The sequence below is a fragment of the Perissodus microlepis genome, chromosome 8, assembly GCF_051167445.1.
Source record: "Perissodus microlepis isolate ML-2025 ecotype Zambia chromosome 8, ASM5116744v1, whole genome shotgun sequence".
NCBI classification, from domain to species: domain Eukaryota; kingdom Metazoa; phylum Chordata; class Actinopteri; order Cichliformes; family Cichlidae; genus Perissodus; species Perissodus microlepis.
This window is the reverse complement of record NC_140468.1, coordinates 24,660,178-24,677,844: the sequence shown is the minus strand read 5'-3', so window position 1 is coordinate 24,677,844 and position 17,667 is coordinate 24,660,178. Positions and strand designations below refer to the sequence as shown.

General features: G+C 42.4%; 3 protein-coding genes across 3 annotated transcripts; 2 read left to right on the top strand and 1 right to left on the bottom strand.

The window, feature by feature from the left end:
- The first annotated feature begins 95 nt into the window (after positions 1 to 95).
- LOC146382070 (uncharacterized) lies at positions 96 to 5,345 on the top strand. The gene is made up of 16 exons (XM_084938348.1): positions 96 to 914; positions 1,213 to 1,320; positions 1,407 to 1,482; positions 1,598 to 1,754; positions 1,877 to 1,922; positions 2,006 to 2,064; positions 2,141 to 2,176; positions 2,303 to 2,355; positions 2,439 to 2,571; positions 3,102 to 3,316; positions 3,412 to 3,457; positions 3,539 to 3,604; positions 3,677 to 3,736; positions 3,812 to 3,897; positions 4,133 to 4,227; positions 4,314 to 5,345. Exons 1-16 carry the CDS (start codon positions 878 to 880, stop codon positions 4,346 to 4,348), a joined length of 1,308 nt encoding a protein of 435 aa, XP_084794474.1. The 5' UTR covers positions 96 to 877; the 3' UTR covers positions 4,349 to 5,345.
- LOC146382069 (histone H3.3A) lies at positions 4,450 to 6,893 on the bottom strand. Its single transcript, XM_084938349.1, has 4 exons — positions 6,773 to 6,893; positions 5,903 to 6,040; positions 5,666 to 5,819; positions 4,450 to 5,577 (listed from the first exon to the last, which is right to left on the bottom strand). The coding sequence occupies exons 2-4, from the start codon at positions 6,028 to 6,030 to the stop codon at positions 5,449 to 5,451; spliced, it is 411 nt and encodes a 136-aa protein (XP_084794475.1). The 5' UTR covers positions 6,031 to 6,040; positions 6,773 to 6,893; the 3' UTR covers positions 4,450 to 5,448.
- Positions 6,894 to 6,993: 100 nt separating this feature from the next.
- On the top strand, positions 6,994 to 17,651 carry unk (unk zinc finger). Its single transcript, XM_084938344.1, has 15 exons — positions 6,994 to 7,422; positions 7,927 to 8,136; positions 9,592 to 9,768; positions 9,864 to 9,994; positions 11,225 to 11,360; positions 11,474 to 11,591; positions 11,686 to 11,770; positions 11,863 to 12,158; positions 12,297 to 12,362; positions 12,473 to 12,656; positions 12,732 to 12,833; positions 12,946 to 13,131; positions 13,211 to 13,392; positions 13,528 to 13,788; positions 16,156 to 17,651. The coding sequence occupies exons 1-15, from the start codon at positions 7,274 to 7,276 to the stop codon at positions 16,309 to 16,311; spliced, it is 2,439 nt and encodes an 812-aa protein (XP_084794470.1). The 5' UTR covers positions 6,994 to 7,273; the 3' UTR covers positions 16,312 to 17,651.
- Positions 17,652 to 17,667: the final 16 nt, after the last annotated feature.

The following is a 17,667-nucleotide window of genomic DNA, read 5'->3' as shown; positions in this document are numbered from 1 at the left end:
CCTCCACTGAGCGGCAGTTCCAAAGGCGGGCCGCTAGAGGCCGCCAACTAGCTTTACAGAAACGGAAGCGTCGCAGAATTTTTTTCTATTTAAAGATTAATTTACTTTTTTTTTTTAGCCCGAAAATACATTTTATTTATTTATTCCAATTTAAGTAAGTCAGCGTAAAATAGTCTAGAAAGAGCACTGCGACAGCAAACAGCCTGAGGTGGACTCGAACACACGCCTTTGTTTACCGACGGAGATATTATGAGCGAGAGACGCAAAGTACTTAGATAAGGCTGCAAGATCACCGACCAAATAACTAATACTTGTCTGCCAAATGGTGAGCTTCGCTTCTAGAAGGACCTTGACTATATAAACTCGCTGGGTCTTTATTATCGTGTCCATAAAAATCTTAAATTAACGACTAAGATTCCGTTTATCTGTTTTCTTTTCTTCCTTTACATTCCCGTAGCCTGTATAGCTTCTGTCACGTTTGAAAATATAAATAAGTATTAGCAACTGAAGTGAATGGTTGTAAACACGAACCTACAGTTTGTTTGGTCAACAAGGCGGGGTCTCTGAAGGCAGCACGACAGGTTTACTGTCAGTCAGTGAGCAGGTGTACATGGTTATTATTTCAGGCGCTTGTGTTTGCAGGTTCAATATTCCTTCGCTATTTATTTAAAATAATAACTTAATGACAGCAACACATCGCCCGTCCTCGCTCACGGTCTCGGGCAGGTACAGTGGAACTGGAAGGTGTTTCTCGATATGTTAGCTTCACGGAAGTGTGTACACAGCGCGCGTCCCCAGAGCGTGCTTAAATGACAGGAGGATAGAAGCGGCGCGTCTCTTATCAAGGACAGGCTCTGATCACAGCTGGACGATCAACATGGCACCCAAAGACCCTCTCCTTGGTTCCCTCAAAGGTAAGCATCAATAATAGATGAGTGATGGTACGATGCCATTGGATCACAATTTCAGTAAGCAGCTGATCGTGACGTACTCATAATAAAACGTACAACTAGAATTGGGTTTCATTTCTGACCCTGCAGCGCGCTATTTTTATGCCAAAAAAGCTTCCGTTTTTTATCGTCAACACAGTCTCTGTTGTAGTGTTGATGAGTGAAATGGCGATGATCACATGCTTTGCACAAATGCAGTTATGTCATGCTGATGACAACAGATTCAATGTGTGTTGCGTGTTTTTTTTCCCTTCCCACTCAGTGTGTGTCCTGAACCTGCAGTCAGATGGAGAGACGGTGACAGATTCCAACCCTCACCTCGCCTCCTGCTGTGAGCTGCTGGAGCTGGTCCTCAGGAAGGGACTCCAGCGTCAGTATCATTATTTTGTGTAGCTGAATTCATTTTGAAGGAGACTTTTGCAGTATTCACTCAGGGTGTGTTTCATTTCTCTCCAGAGCCCGTTCTTAGTCTGGTGCACAGAGATTACTGGCACTGCTTCGAACAGCTACCCCATCAAGATGCCTGTGGCAGGTAACTACATCCTGCTTAGATTAGCAGATGGGGAAGTTTTTTGTTGTTGTTTTTTTTTAGTGACAGCTTCACTCATTAATGGCCGTCACCTCTCTGTCTGTCTTCTCCCGTGCAGTCTGTCTGCTCTGTCCTTGGCAGTTGAGCAGACCAGAGTTTGCAGGAAGCTGCTCTCAGCTCAGGGCCGAGGGCGCTACCTGCTCAGGCTGGCCCTCAGCCGCAAGGTCCTGCCGCAGTTCTTCACACACCTGCTGCACACTGCCAGACTCCTGGAGGTCTGATACATGGACAGATGCATTGTTCCCCAGTGTTGAGCACACAAAAATGGGATTTTAGAAAGTGTGTTTCTCTAACAGACTTGCATAGTTGTGATTAACATTGTTTCTCTTTCCTCCAGTGGTACAGCCCAGATTTATCAATTCTCAGGAATGAGGAATTTGTGGGTGAGGTTACAGCAGCTTGAACAAAACTGAGGAAGTTCTTGTCAACAACAAAATCTTAAGAGCTGCTGTTCTTCCTCTTCCAGAACCTTTCATGTCGCTGCTGCTGGTGCTCTCACACATGGACTTCAAACTGGACATGGAGGTCAGAGCCGTTACTGTGATTTTTTCCAATCACTTTGAACTCCGATCTAATAAGAATTTTCTTTTCTTGTATACAGAATTGCAGTTTTCTGGATGAGAGCTGGCTCCTGCCGGTAAGAGCATCACAGTAACACTGTTATTATGTTATTTGTCTTTGGATATGATATAAATCCATAGAAGGAAAAAAAAAGTACAATCTTAAGGAGGTGAAAGACTGACTGCTGGCTGTTTGTTTTTAGGTGTGTGAGATATACGAAGTTGTGCCCTGCCGGGAGGTAGGGTTGGTTCTGAGGTTAGTATGTTCCAGTCTACAAATATTTCCATTACACTGAGCACGTGGGCTAGTAAAAAAACATCTATGGATCTGCTTCTTAGGTATCTCAGCGGGCGCGTCTTTGTTCTTGACCTGATTCCCGGCAGTCAGGCTGACGTCGACAAGTTCATCTGTGCTGGTGACATCCTCGATGAGATCAATGGGACCTCGCTGAGGAATTCTAAAAGTGGACATGTGAGAAATCCCTCAGATATACAGTGCTGTACTGCATTAGGGCTGTTGTGATATTGCATTTTCATGACACAATTATCCAGCAAAACGAATTCATGTTAAATATATCATGCAATATCCGTGGATATTTCGTGTTTGTGGATCATCTATATTTTGATAAATGACTTAGATCCAGGTGGGGCAGTCTCCGTGAATTATGTTTTGCAGATGATGACATTGTGATCTATAGTGAGTCTGGAAAGATGGCGGTACGCACTGAAGAAGAATGAAAGTTGGTGGGAGCAAAACGGAATACATACATGTGATGAGAGGGAGACAGATGGAAAAATAGTGCACAAGGGAGGTGAAGAAGACAGTGCAGGCAGGGTGGAGTGGGTAGAGATGAATGTCGGGGAGGGATTTTTGACAGGATAGCAGCAAGAGAGTAGTGATGGATAAATATAGATAGATGTAGATATTTAAGCTGCCAGGCGGGATGGAAAGGTGCTGCATATATACACTTCTTTACCAGACCTTTTTACTTGCACTCCCAGGCCGGTGCAGTTCTGTCTCGGTTTAAAGGCTGCCCTTTGTCCATCCGTGTTATAAGATGGAGGGCCCACGACGGAACAGTGTATAGACCCCTTATCAAATTCCTGCGGGCCCTGAGGACAGAGAACCCCACCCTGCAGCTGGGTCCTGCTCCCTCCCAGGAGACAGCAACCAGAGACCAGAAGCCTCCTCCATCACAGTGTCTCAAAGAGGGAAGGCAAGTGTTAACACGCCATCGCTGCGATCTGTATTCAAGCTGCCGTCATGATGTGACATTTGAGAAATACATTCTGAACAACCTCTGTTCCACAGGATTGTTTACATAGTGCAATTCTTGGGAAAGGCAAACATTGGAATGGTAAATGACAATTTGTTTTTACAGCATTTTCAAACATTCTGCACACACCTCCTGTAACCATCATTTGTCTGCCTCTCTCAGTTTGGAGGAAAGGAGGTGCTCCAGCATGCAATCCCACAGGTGTTGCAGAAAAACCTACCTAGCAAGGTAATGAAAGCTGTTTCCCCAATTTTCTGCAAAGCACTTATATATGCGTAACCCATTTAATTTTCCCTGCAGGAAGTGCTTTTAGATTTGAAGGAAACGCATTTGACGTGCACAGACAGAAACAGTAAATTGGTAAGTAGATCTCTCTCACAAAGATTTGCCTGTACTTTAATTCTCCTAAAGTTTTGTCTTCATTTCTCTCATCAGGAGTTGTTTGAGCACCATTATCCTGAGATTTCATGTGTAGGGAGATATGCACAGCCAGACTACACAGCATTTGCCTTCTGTGTGGCGTAAGTATCACATTTTATATGAAAGCCCTTCACTGATATTGCAGTACATCCTGGCAAAATACCATAATCTAAGCTATTTTCTTATTAAAGGCTTTTCCACACATCCCTGTTAAACTAGGCTGCTTGTAGTTTAGATCACACTCCTCCTACGACAGGATGTCATGATGCAATATACAAGCCTAGTCATTGGCTGGGCCCCCATGTCATCTAAGCACATGATTGGCTGTGTTCACAGAGACTCCCCAGAAACCCCTCAGTCCACAGGCTTTTGCTGTATGGTGCTCCGAGCCAGTAGCATCAAGGAGTGCGAAGACATCGTCTGCAGGATTGGTGAGGCATCACAGCTCTCAGACGCAGTCATGTGCTTACAGGCGTGTCACTCAAACACTAAACACTTGTATTTTCCCCTCCTACAGCCACTGGGTTCAAGCATACGGAATGGTTTGTATGACAAACCAGCTGTGACCAACTTTGTGTTGTAAATAAAAGATGTGTATTGACCATATAGAACTCTTCACTGTCTGTATAGTAAAAAACAAAAGGACACACCTCTTACTACTCATAAAGACCTTTAATAGAAAGACATGTGACAACATTTCATAAATAGTATTAAATGTAGCTGCCAAGATTTTATGTTGGAAAAAAACATGTTAAAAAGCCATCGATATATGCAGGGGTTTGCCATGCTCTTTGTTACCAAGTATAGAGAATCAACTGAGGTAGCCAACACCCCGACACTAGGCCTTACTGAGCATGACATGCTGGCATTTTGTGGTAAATGGATTAAAAATCCTGCCCCCCATGGAAGATGGACCCCAGCACCCACAACAAGTTTAAAGTCAAGTTATGTTACTTCTTATGATATGACCCACAATGGATTATCTGAAGCCCCCTTCAGACAAACTGTCTCCATTGATGGTACTTTGAGTGAGCACAAGTTTGTGTAGTGACATGCAAGTCTCGTTCTCAAAGTGAACTTTGTGATCAGATGGGCGCACAAGATTACAACTGCTTGTGCATCTTTGTGATTTGCTCAGCTCCCGAGAAGAATGCCGCGACCCAATCTCACCACAGCAAGGTACAATGAGAATTCCTAGTGATGCGCTCCAACTGAATAGAAGTAGGATGCAGAGCAGTTGGGTATAGGAGGATATAGTTGGGCTTCGCCCCTTTGTGACAATGGAGAACTTATTGTTTCAAACAGTAGCTACACTTTTGTCAATGCTGATAGTTCATACTGCATGTGTGGCAACAACCCTTTTGTTCGGAGGACAATTATATGCATGATAGCTTGCTCTCAACCATTGCTTGCATTAATGAAGCTGAGACATTAGAGCAAACCTAGCCCATATCTAATGATAGACAGTTGTATGTCTGCAAGGGGCTCGCACTTGCGGAATGATTGATTTGTGTCAACCCTAAAAAAAGTAAAAAAAAAAAAAAAGAAACTGTTTAAAAAACAAAACAAAAAAGCCAAGAAAATAAAAGTCCACAAAATAGTTAAGTATGATAAATAGGATCATTTGTCATGACAATGCAGTCATTAGCCACTTAGGCCCTCTCTCCCCTTATCCTACGTGCCAGCTGGATGTCTTTGGGCATGATGGTGACACGCTTGGCATGGATTGCGCACAGGTTTGTGTCCTCAAACAGACCCACAAGGTAGGCCTCACTGGCCTCCTGTTTAAGGAGAGAGAGAAAGAAATTTAAATAAGCTTCTCGTTACAGTCCTATTACTCTGCAGGTCAAATGTAAATGTTTCACTTACCTGAAGAGCGCCAATAGCAGCACTCTGGAAGCGCAGGTCAGTCTTGAAATCCTGAGCAATTTCCCTCACCAGGCGCTGAAAGGGAAGTTTGCGGATCAACAACTCAGTGGACTTCTGGTAGCGACGGATCTCCCTCAGAGCCACGGTTCCAGGCCTAGCAGATGAATCGAGCAGATATTCAACACTGTAGGCCAGGAAATCTTTATTTCTGTTAAGGGCAACCAGAGTGCCACACACCTGTAACGATGGGGTTTCTTCACGCCTCCCGTGGATGGCGCACTCTTCCTGGCGGCCTTGGTCGCAAGCTGCTTCCTTGGCGCTTTTCCTCCAGTAGATTTACGAGCAGTCTGCTTGGTACGGGCCATGTTGTACTAGCTTTTAGGATAAAAGAAAATCAAAAGTCCAGGTCAGAAACTGCTACATCAATAAAGCAGCTCGGCAGAAACTGGTACGACACCAATTAGTCAAGCTAGCGTGTTAGCCTAGCCTACATGGCTAGCACCGTCGGTTCCCCCTCCCCCAAGGCGGCCAACACCAACATAAGCAACGCTACTTTTATACGCCACCGCAGCTTATGTAACAGTTTCTACTAAAGCGAACTAGTGATTATGTCCTTTAACACGTTTCGCTTAACGCGTTTATTAACATACCAACATGAACGATTACAATTCTTCTAACGGCCCAAGGTAGCCGCAAACAATGGCGTCAAAACAGTGGGAGCCCAAAACAGCCCAGCCAGTCTCTGGTTTTCGACTTCGCCATTTTCAGTTTCTCGTTGTACCTCAAACAGCATTGCTTTAACTCAACTCTACAAATGTTAGCACAAACGGTTATATAAGCTGTTAGCCATTTCGTAAAGATATCACGCTCAAATTTCACGTAACATTTAAACAATTTTAGCATCGTTTGTGAGTTCTAACTTCACTTTATCGAGTCAATGGTGACATTAAACGACGAATCGCAAGACACTCCATTGTTCTGTTTTTAGCTAAGGCTATCGTTAGCAAGCCGACACTTAAACCCCAAAACAAAAATCACAACACATGTCACAGCAAAGACAATACAATCATTAGACGTATTATTAGCAAGAAGAAATACTCACGTTACCTTTTCGACTTTAGTTGAGCGTGAAACTAATCACGAAGACAACACCGGAACCTCCGAAAGCGTTTTCTATGACAGAGGGCAACGAGGCCGACTATTAATACTTTGTCGTGACGTCATACTTGTAAAACGCTACACACTGATTGGGTCAATGGATATAAGGTACAGCCAATGGAAGCAAGCAAATAAAAAAATAAACGTGACCTCGATTCCTTATTTTCTTCAGTTTCACATTTGTGCAAAAGCCATACCTCTGTGACAATGTGACAGTTAATATCTTGAGTGTTTTATGACTTTCACTTTAGTTTTGAATCACAGCTTTAGTCACGTTATAACTGAACTTCAAATCCCATAGTTCCGTGTTATTAGTTGTCCCTTTGCTATTACTTCCTCTTGCCCTGCGCAGGCTCACATCGCCACAGAATGCGGATTTCGAAGCTAATGAGAATAGCTAGCCAGTAAGCTAAAAACAAGCTTCTTGTTGTTAGGGTTTAGAAGGGTACAATGTCTAAAACGTATCCACAGCCCCCGTCATCTTCGGTAGCGACGAGTGCCGGAGGACACTCTTCGTCCTCTTCGTCTTCGCCTGCAGGGGGGTCAACATCTCCTGCAACCGTGTTGAACGTGCAGCCCGAGAAACCTCAACATTACACGTACGTAGCTAGTTAGCGGGATTAGCTTGTGTACACAAGTGTACACAACCTCACGTGCACTTAAACACAGAAAACAACTGTTAAAATGTATTTAAGGAAACTCCATGAATAGTAAACCTGCTTAAAATGGACAAAGCAAATAATGTGCTTATTTGGCGCTGTAGGTCTCCATAAAGAGGCCTAACGTTGGACATTAACAGTAGCCATTTCTTACAGGCTGTGCGGTGGAGCATCGTTTAAGTGCTTTGTTGTGTGTGTGTCACGGCAGCATTCATCAAGTCTTTGTGTAGTGAAAGTATATATATATAAAAAAATCTCCGTGAGGAATTTTGCTCACTGCTGCCGAGACTGTGTTGCGCTAAGACAGTAATTATTTTTATGAGATTATCTTCGTGAAAAACTCAATGATATCAATATATTCCTATTTGTGTAGGCCACTTTAAAATATGGTGACACCGTACAACAACTTATTTCAGTCTCTTTGGCTGCTCACCTCTTTCCCAGATATCTGAAGGAGTTTAGAACGGAGCAGTGTCCCCTGTTCGTGCAACATAAATGTACACAGCACCGTCCTTTTTCCTGTTTCCACTGGCACTTCCTGAACCAGCGACGCCGCAGGCCAATACGCAGACGGGACGGAACCTTCAACTACAGCCCAGATGTTTACTGTACCAAATATGATGAGGGAACAGGCACCTGCCCCGACGGAGATGAGTGAGTGTAACAAAGGCTTCAGTTTAGCACAATATACTTGCCTTGATTATACTTACAACAGAAACAAAAATAGGGATTTGTGTAAGGGGGAAGTTTTGTTTTTGAATGGCATAACTGGCCACACCATGTCTGGGAAGGTCTATATTAGGGGTATGTATAGTCTCTGTAAGGTTAATTTAAACAGAAAGACATAGTATTTAACTAAATGTCCACATTTTCAGGTTTGTTGTTGTTTTAGCAGCCCTTTCAAGTTTAATCTGGCAGGAGAATGTCAAATTCAAGTTCTTTATGAAGCGTATTGTGCAATTGTGTAGGTCTCTGAATGTCAATAGACCTTTATTATCTCCATTAAAGGCATCAGAGTGGTAACTCGGAACACAAATGGGCCAAAACTGTATGGATGGATGTCTAGTAGATGCTTTAGCACCTGTACTCCCTCCAATTAAAATGTGCTGTACAATCCTCACAATGACCCATTTTAATATTAACAAAGAAAATGGAGATCTAAAGGATGCAACATGATTCCTGTTCTTTGACATTTTTGGTTCAGGCAGCCCACCATATAATGGCATCTTAGTTGTGGTTAGTTATGGTCAAAGTAGCCCATTTATTTAACTTAATTATGTCCCTCCATCTATTTTCCTACCACGGACCCTTTCTTCTGTCTCTTCATAAGTCTCTTTTTGGGACTGATGTCCCTCCTCCTGCACTTCTCCAAAGCTTGCAGCAGCAACTGTTTGTGACTGCGACTTCTTACTAGATTTTGCTGGTACTACTTACGGTGCAGCTGCTAACATATTGCTTACTCTGGCATATTTTGTTGCATTTATTTCTTGTTTCTCTTTCTTTTTCTCTCTCAGCTTTTCAGCTCCATGCTTTACCTTTTGTTTAGCCATCTTTATCAACCACTTCTTCCACACTAAACTCTGTTCTACAAGGTGCATGAGTGCACAGGGAAGGTAGGGGAGAGCCAGTGATGGGGCAATCCAAATTCTAATACAAATGAACCAATGGGCTGCTGTCAGTGCTTGTAGGGTAGTGTTAGAATGCACAGCGGCCCATCAAGCCGACCTGTATGCTGTGTGCATATGGACACAAAAAACATAAAAAATTATATTTACAAGTCATGCCTGATTACCAGTACAGTCCTGGTTGGCACCTATGGATAAAGGTGCAAAGGGTATATATTTTGTGATTTGAGCTTCAAATCAGAATACAAAAGTGTCCTTTAAATGTTGTGTGCTTAAAACATCTCACAGTCCTATTTACATCAGCAGTTGCCAGAAACAAAGAATTATGAAGTGTGTTTTTCTTTACCTGTTTTTTTTTTTTTTTTTAAAATATTATCCATACAAAACAGTTCATAATTAAAAAAAAAATTGAAATGTATGCATGATTTGCATGCCTTTAAATAAATAATTTAACATTTTTGAATTTTATTTTTCTACATTCCAGGTGCCCATTTCTGCATCGAACAGCAGGTGACACAGAGCGCAGGTACCATCTCCGCTACTATAAAACTGGATCGTGTATCCATGAAACTGATGCAAAAGGCCACTGCAGCAAGAACGGCTCCCACTGTGCATTTGCTCACGGATCACATGACCTACGCAGCCCTGTTTATGACATCAGGTACACCAAATAAAACATGGAAGCGATCTTTGAAGTAGTTTCTATGTGTGTGGCTGTGTGTTGACAACGTTTTTTTCTCATTACGTGCTACACAGGGAAATGCAGGTGATGGAGTCTCAAGGAGGCTCAGGGACCACAGACGGAGGTGGAGGAGATGGGCAGTCGGGACAGGCAGCGAGTACAGCCCTCATAGAGAAGATCTTGAGTGAGGAGCCACGCTGGCAAGGTAACATCTGGAACACCACTTCAGGAGGAATTCAGGCAGAAAAACAGCTCACTGCTCAATCTTTGCTATGTACTATCGGCTTTGTGTTCCTACTTAAGTACTAAGAGAAAGATCATATGTGTGTAGTCATTAGGATATGGATTGTGTTGGTGTGTGGGGATGTAGCTAGTAGCTGTAGATCGTTTTCTTAGTAGTACACAAACCCTCTCTTAATAGAACACAAAGCAAAGATGAAAACCAGGACATGGAGTCTTAAAGCGATCACCACAGTGATTCTAGAAACATGAAGACGTAGAAACAGAGGCTGTAGCCTGACTGCTCATCAGTTTACTTGTTGAAGCTTAGGGTCTGGCTGGTGGGCTGGGGTCAGCACTCACTCTGCTTTAACGTCACTGTGGGTTCTTAGCTAGCTTAGCGTTAGCATGCTGTCTGTGCAGATGGTTGCAAAGAGCTGAAGTTGTGTTAGCAGCATAATGCAAATATCCATGCTGTAGACTGTGCCGCTATTTTCCTCCAACACATGAACTGAAATCAGCTGATTGTAGCATCAGTGCAAGTGGAACCGATAAGCAGGATTGATAAGCAGACAGACTAACAGTTACAAATAACTGGACTACTAGGAGCTGGATCTCTACTTTTTTTTTCTAATAAGAACATGAAAAATTGTTAATCTTCCTATACTGACAAACACAGTAATGCAGGATTACCTTAGCTTGTGTACATTTATTAACATATGTCTGCTATAGCGTTTTTGCAACAATTCAACTTGGTTGGAGTTATGCATGTTTGCATGAACCTATTCTAATGTGTTAGTCTGAGTTACAGCACAAACTGATTTCTTATCCTCTGCAGAGATTTCAGTTTCCAAAACTCTGTTGTATCCTTTTAGAAATCTGATATGATGCCGTTTGTTAAACAGTGCTTACAGGTGTGAAGTAAATTAGGTTGTGTTTTTACAAAACCTCTTAAATATTATTTAAAAATATGCTTTTTGCTTTAATTAAATGTATATATCAGTTTTTCAAAGGTTGTGATAACGTACAAGTTTGAACAAGTCTTGAATCTTTTCAGGTCCAATCAGCATCCATATTGGGCTGTATTTTGAGATTGTCTGTTTATATAGATTTCCACTTGCTGTAAGGTCAAATATTTTTACCTAATTTCCCTTGATCTGCCCTTCCAGTCTGCCTGCCTCACTGTGTCTTTCCTCTCTTCTCTGTGTCGCCTCAGATAATGACTACGTGCTGTCCCATTACAAGACAGAGCTCTGTAAGAAACCACCTCGCCTGTGTCGTCAAGGTTATGCCTGTCCGTATTATCACAACAGCAAAGACAGGAGACGCAGCCCACACAAGCACAAATACAGGTGCTGTGTTTCATTGTGCTAAAGAAAGAAGGCATTTAAAACATGAGGCTATTGTTGTTGCTCAATTGGGGGCTCAGTTGTTAAAGCAAATTGTTTGTTTCTTACCACCGCAGAGCGTTGCCATGTCCTGCGGTGAAGCAAAGTGAAGAGTGGGGAGATCCCAGTAAATGTGAGGGAGCTGAGTCATGTCAGTACTGCCACACGAGAACAGAACAACAGTTCCACCCAGAGGTTTGTCTCCTTTAGAGGAAATTTTATAGAACTTGACTGGAAATCACCCAAGATGTGAAGCAGTGTCTTTTTTTTTAATTTTTTTTGGTTACAGATCTATAAATCCACCAAGTGCAATGACATGCAGCAGTGTGGCAGCTGTCCCAGAGGGCCCTTCTGTGCCTTTGCTCATGTTGAAAGTAAATCCCCACAAAACACCTGTGATCATGTCTCAGAAACCCAAGGCGCCTGATGAGTCAACTTGTAATTTTTGTTTTTCTTCCTCCTCCAGAGCCCTTTGTTCCAGAGGAACCATCATTCCCCAACCCCAGCTCCCCTCCCCCCCCTAGGCCTCCAGACCCTATTCCTGTCCAGGAGGTTTCTGCCAGTCCCGGTTGTCACAACATGGGGTCTTGCTCTATGTCGGACCCCTTCTCTCCTTCTGCAGGCTCATGTGTAGCAGAGCAGGGCTTGCTTGGTAGCGTTTTGTCTCTGTGTGAGGACATGAGTGGATCTGCAGAACCTCAGTCTCCGTGGGCGGGAGAGGGAGGGTACGGCAGGGCACCTGGCTTTGAGAGGGAAGATCAGGTAAGAAGGACGCGCATAAGAAAAAGGGAATGTGGTCATATGAGTTCCTATTAAGATATACTGAAGGAATATCATCTCTAGAATGACGACATTACTGCAAAATATTTGTCCTGCTTATTTAAGGTCACTATTTTTCAGGCCAAGCAAAGGGGTTTTGCTCTAGAGCAGCGGCACAGAGAACTAGCATCAACTCAGAACAAACAGGTTTTCTTGTTTTCTAATACGATCAAACATTTTGAAATGTATTTTCTTGCTTATTTATTTGTTAAAGTAACAAAATCCTTTTTTTTTTTTTTTAACTTTTTCTTCATAAGGACCTTCAGGTGTTTTTGCCAGTTGGCAGCCCTTTGAGTCTGTCCTCCAGTATCCCCTCTAGTCTGGCAGCCACACCGCCTAGCCCTGCTCCTCTTGGACCCCCAGGATCCAGCATATCCTCCGGGATGAATGCTAATGCCTTGCCCTTTTACCCGACTAGTGAAACGGTGGAATCAGTTGTTGGTAAGTAAAAGAAAATCCACATATCTCGCAGTTGTGACAGTAGATATGTAAGTTGTGGTGTTTTATGTGTTACAGAATCAGCCCTGGATGATCTCGACCTGAATGACTTTGGTGTGTCGGCGTTGGAGAGAAGCTTGGAGAGCAGCTCTGCTCTGCCCAGTGTGGGAGTCATGCTCGGTATTTGAAAGCATGAACACACACAGAATTATCGACATGCGAATATCTGTCTGACATCAAACATTATGCACATGTATGTAAAAATCATTTCTTTTTCTCTTGGCCTTCACAGGAGGTAGCCAGCTTCAGAGTTCTGCCCCAGTGAACATCCCAGGGTCTTTTAGCAGCTCCGCTGCTTTTAGCTCACCTTCACCATCTCCCCCAGTCAGGCCGCATGCTTCACCATTCTTCTCTACTCATCTGTCCCAACCTGGCCAATCAGAGAGCAGCTTCCTGGGACCATCTCATAGCTCTTTAGGTCTGTAGATTTTTGTTTAAATGATCAAATAGTCTCATACAGAACATGATTTTGCTTATATTTATTTGTTTCTTTGTAGGTCTGAATGGTATGAGTACTAATATCTGGGAGCACTTCCCATCAGGCCAGGGGTCTCCTGGTACACCTCCTACCCTACTGCCCTCTGCTCCCTGTGCAGAGACCTCCAGGCTCAAACAGGAGCTGGAGGAAGCTCACAGGACACTGAAGCAGTGGGGTCACAGCTGGAGACACACAGCTCAGGTAGGTAGGTAGTGGGGCATGCAAATGCGAGCGTGTCCCTGAAACAGCAGTTTGTGTGCCGTGACCTGCAGAAATGGAAGAAACAAATCCCAATTTGGACCGCACGTCATTTGTTCCGCCTGCTTTCTCTCGCAGTCGTTTGCAGCACTGAAAGCGGATGCAGAGGAGTCACGTGCCCATGCAACGCGGTTAGCCATGGAAGCAGAAAGAGCCAGGCAGGCTGAGGAGGAGGCGCAGAGACAAGCTACTCTCCTGCAGGAGGCGCTGGAGAGCTTAAGGAGCGGAGATAATCCTCATCTGTCACTGCACCAACTCCAGCTACTACACCGGTTGCCGTTGGAGTCGGTCCTCAGTTTACAGGCTCAGCTTTGTACCTGCTTACATGCTGTGGAACAGGTAATACCCACAACCTCCACGACCTGTTAGCCTCACACTGCTTGTTTCGAAGTCAAATAGCATCCACTCTAGTGTTCTAGCTAACCAACACTTTTTGGCCACGTTTCCATAGAACATTAAGGAGTTTAGATGTTTAGTTAATTAAGTAAGTAGGCAGTAGCTTACTCAGAAATCCTCAGAAATTATCTTACCAGTCAAAAAAAATTAGTATCAATGTTTTGATACTGATACTGGCTTAAAAGAAAAAAGTAAAATGTCCCAGTTATGTGATATTTCATATCTGATAGCACATGTAAGAAGGCTAACACACAAAGCTGGCCAGCCTATCTCAAAGATGGAACAAAAATGGTAGATGAAGGGTCATTGTTCAGTATCTGAAATGGTACGAAGCACAGTGAGGGTTACAGTCACACCACATTCCTCCAGTTTGTCTTCTTAGCAACAGATGTACAGTAGTTTAATTAGTGATCTCATGTTTTTTATTAACCTAATTTTCTATCAAAACTTCCACTACACACTTAGACTTTAATTAGAAATCTTGGCTACATGAGGAAAGCAGGGTTAATATAATTCTGAAATTGTGTTGAAATTGTTTTTTAGCATGAAACATGAAAACGGGACAGTGCCACACACAACCAGAAAACGAGCAACCGGGTTTTAGAAAAAAAAGTCACATAAACAAGAGGGAAATGTTCATTTTTTTGAAGGTAGCATCAAAACTGAAAACGTTCTGGAACTCAAACATTCTTCACCATATGTTATATTGCCAAAACTTGAATGACATCTCATGATGTTGTCCCACTCTTTGCAGCTATAACAGCTCCAGTCTCCAGTATAATTAATCCCAAAGGTCAAAGGTTGAGGTCAGGACTAGTCCAGTTCTTCCACACCAAACTCTCTCATCCATGTCTTTGGGGGCTTTGTTTTATGAACTGGAGCAGTCATGTTGGAACAGGAAGGGGCCATCCCCAAACTGTTCCCACAAAGTTAGGACCATGAAAGTCTTGGTATACTAAGCTTCAAGAGTTCCTTTCACTGGCTGAGTCCAACTCCTGAAACATTACCCATAATCCCCCCTCCACCAAACTTTACACTTGGCACAGTGCAGTCAGACAAGTACTGTTCTCCTTGGATACTCACCCATTAGATTACCAGATGGAGAAGCACGATTAATCACTCCAGAGAGCACGCCCTCACTGCTCTAGAGTCCAGTGGTGGATGCTGAGGTGCTTTACACCAATGTGCACTATGCACCTCAGCTGACCCCGCTCTGTGATTTTCTGCTACTTTGTGGCTGAGCCGCTTCTGAATTGATTCATTCACAAATGTTTATAGAAGCCGTCTGCATGCCCAGGTGCTTAATTTTATACACCTGTGGCCATGAAAGGGATTTTAACACCTGAATTCAGTTATTTGAATGAGTGAGTGAATACTTTCAGCAATAGGGTGTGCCTGTGGTGACGTAAATAACCTAAGATCTGAATTGACTCATTCCTAGTTATGGCCAATTCAATAAGTTGAGACAGATTCTTCAAGATTAGGCAGCCCATCAAAGTAATTATGTTGATCTCACTTGTAAGGGCGGGGAATAAAGCCCTCTGGAAAGTCAGAGCTCTCTTAAACAGATTGGAGCACGCCCTGATGTTCCCGTCACAGGCCGGTGTCCTGTATGGCAACGGAGAAACCAAATCCCACAACTTCAAAATTAGACAAAAAAAAATGTTTTTGGTCTATTATACTAACTTTCAGCTCTGTGTTTTTAGGCTCTGTGAGAGTAAACTGTATGATCATAGTTGAAAGTTGTAACTCATCTTATCTTTATATTCAACCTCGATTTACTTCCCTTTAAGCCCACTTTTTTCTGATTGGCTGCTCCTCAGAAACAATTCTGGACATGACCATATTAGAGAGATCTAGTCTCTGTGTGACATCCTCCAGAGCCAAGAGCAAAAAATAAGTGTCTGATACAGGAATTTAGGTTTTAAACATGAGCTTTTGTTTATAGAACTTGTTTTATATGTGCTGGCTTCATTATTTGAACCTTTACCTGTATTTAACCTGAGTTTCCACTATTGTAACCATCCATATATGGCAGAAAATAAAGGAAAGAATGATAGATTGTCTTTAACTTTATTCATACTGATACAAATTAATATAGATAAAAGGCATTTTACTACAACAAGACAAACGACATATCTGTAAGGTACTGCAGTGGCATACACGTGTGACAGTAACTTGCATGTATGAATGACTAATACTAACAAACACCCAGTAACCTGATGATTCACTAACAGTGTATATGAACATGTATTAATGTCTTTGTCCAGTTTAAGAGGTGTTAAACATGTCCCTCTTGTGTTTATTAAGGTGGTGTACAGGAAACAGAGACAGTGCTGCGTGACATGTGGAGAGCAGGGCTCGGTGTCGCTGCCCTGTGGCCATGGACTACAGTGTGAGGGCTGCTCCACCTCTACAGATTGCCCACTGTGCCCTGAACAGAGCCTGGAACAGCAGCTCTCTTGACCTCACAATTCAGTGGGACCACCACAGATTCCAGACCAGTCAGTCCTGATTCCACAGACACCAGCCTCGAATTGTGTCAACAGTTCAGAATTACCCAGAGGTCATTTTGTTATTTGGTAACAAATCAAGCACTGACCTAGTTGTGTACTTCTAAGATGAGATTTACTCACAAATTGCCAGCTTGGTGAGCTGTAGTCACTAAGTAAAAGCTCTTAATGTGGAACTTTGAATGATGTTTCCAGTGTTACGAGTGGAACAATTTCTTTTCTTTCTTTCTTTTTTTTAACTAGATGATGCTTTTGACCAGCAACACTGTTCTTTCCACCTGCCCCTGAGTTGTGAAAATCACTTTAAGACCTGCTGTCATTTCTTGTGTAACCCTAGCTATGAAACATTTACACAAATAGTTCTCAATTATGTTTTTTTTTTTACTCTAAACAGAGTGTTTTCCATCCATGTGCAACAGGTCAGCAGTTTATTTGACTTTATTTTTTTATTTATTGTTTAATATTTTTGAGCCATCCTAACAGAAATCGAGAGGTCTGAATGAAAACACTTAAAGGGCATGGTTAGTTTCATCTAGCAATGAGTCTATATTGTTACAGTCAAAAAGAGGATATCCCAGATATCACATTTCTAGATTTTGCTGCATTTTTTTTTCTCCCTGTCTTTAGCTAAGGAAAATTATTTGCTGGTCATTGTTAACAGAAATATAAAAACAATAGTAGGAATATTTGTTTGAATTTACAACAGATGGCCTCTGTTTAAAGCACTCAGGTCTAATATTCTTCTACATAAACTGGAAGAGTAAGCATGTTAACACAATCGAGGCAAACATAGTCAACTTGTGTACTCTTTGAAAAGACATATTTTTAATTTTTACTTTTTCATGTTAACTCAGACATAAGTATTTTTATTAAAACCGGCCCCATTGCTGTGTTTAAATCAACGCGCAACAGGTTTATCTGCCAATATTTTAGCATTTGTAGTAATCTTTGACATTTCAGCGTCAAATGTAGTCTTATATAATATAATATACACACACACACATGCATACACACGCATATACACACACACACACACACACACACGCACACACATAGTTAAGTGATGTCATACTTATCTCTTGCACTGATTAGACAAAGCATCAGGAAGCATACAGGTATGTAAAGCTGTGTGAGGCTCAAAGTGTTCATGATCACTGTGATGGTCTTCAGTAAACTCATGCTCAGCATAAGGTCCACACACAACTCATGCAACACCAGTGTTTCCTTCTGAGTGGATTTTTTTCATTGTTTTTGGTACAGATCATTAAAACAAATTGTATATTTTTGGAGGAACAGCTTGTTTCTGTGT

Coding starts and splice junctions, on each gene's coding strand:
- unk (XM_084938344.1), top strand. CDS start 7,274: ATGTCTAAAACGTATCCACAGCCCCCGTCATCTTCGGTAGCGACGAGT. Junction 9,995..11,224: donor TGAGGAGCCACGCTGGCAAG/GTAACATCTGGA, acceptor GTGTCGCCTCAG/ATAATGACTACGTGCTGTCC. Junction 13,393..13,527: donor GCTGGAGACACACAGCTCAG/GTAGGTAGGTAG, acceptor TTTCTCTCGCAG/TCGTTTGCAGCACTGAAAGC.
- LOC146382069 (XM_084938349.1), bottom strand. CDS start 6,030: ATGGCCCGTACCAAGCAGACTGCTCGTAAATCTACTGGAGGAAAAGCG. Junction 5,820..5,902: donor AAGAAACCCCATCGTTACAG/GTGTGTGGCACT, acceptor TTCATCTGCTAG/GCCTGGAACCGTGGCTCTGA. Junction 5,578..5,665: donor CTGCTATTGGCGCTCTTCAG/GTAAGTGAAACA, acceptor CTCCTTAAACAG/GAGGCCAGTGAGGCCTACCT.
- LOC146382070 (XM_084938348.1), top strand. CDS start 878: ATGGCACCCAAAGACCCTCTCCTTGGTTCCCTCAAAG. Junction 1,321..1,406: donor CCTCAGGAAGGGACTCCAGC/GTCAGTATCATT, acceptor ATTTCTCTCCAG/AGCCCGTTCTTAGTCTGGTG. Junction 1,755..1,876: donor ACACTGCCAGACTCCTGGAG/GTCTGATACATG, acceptor TCTTTCCTCCAG/TGGTACAGCCCAGATTTATC.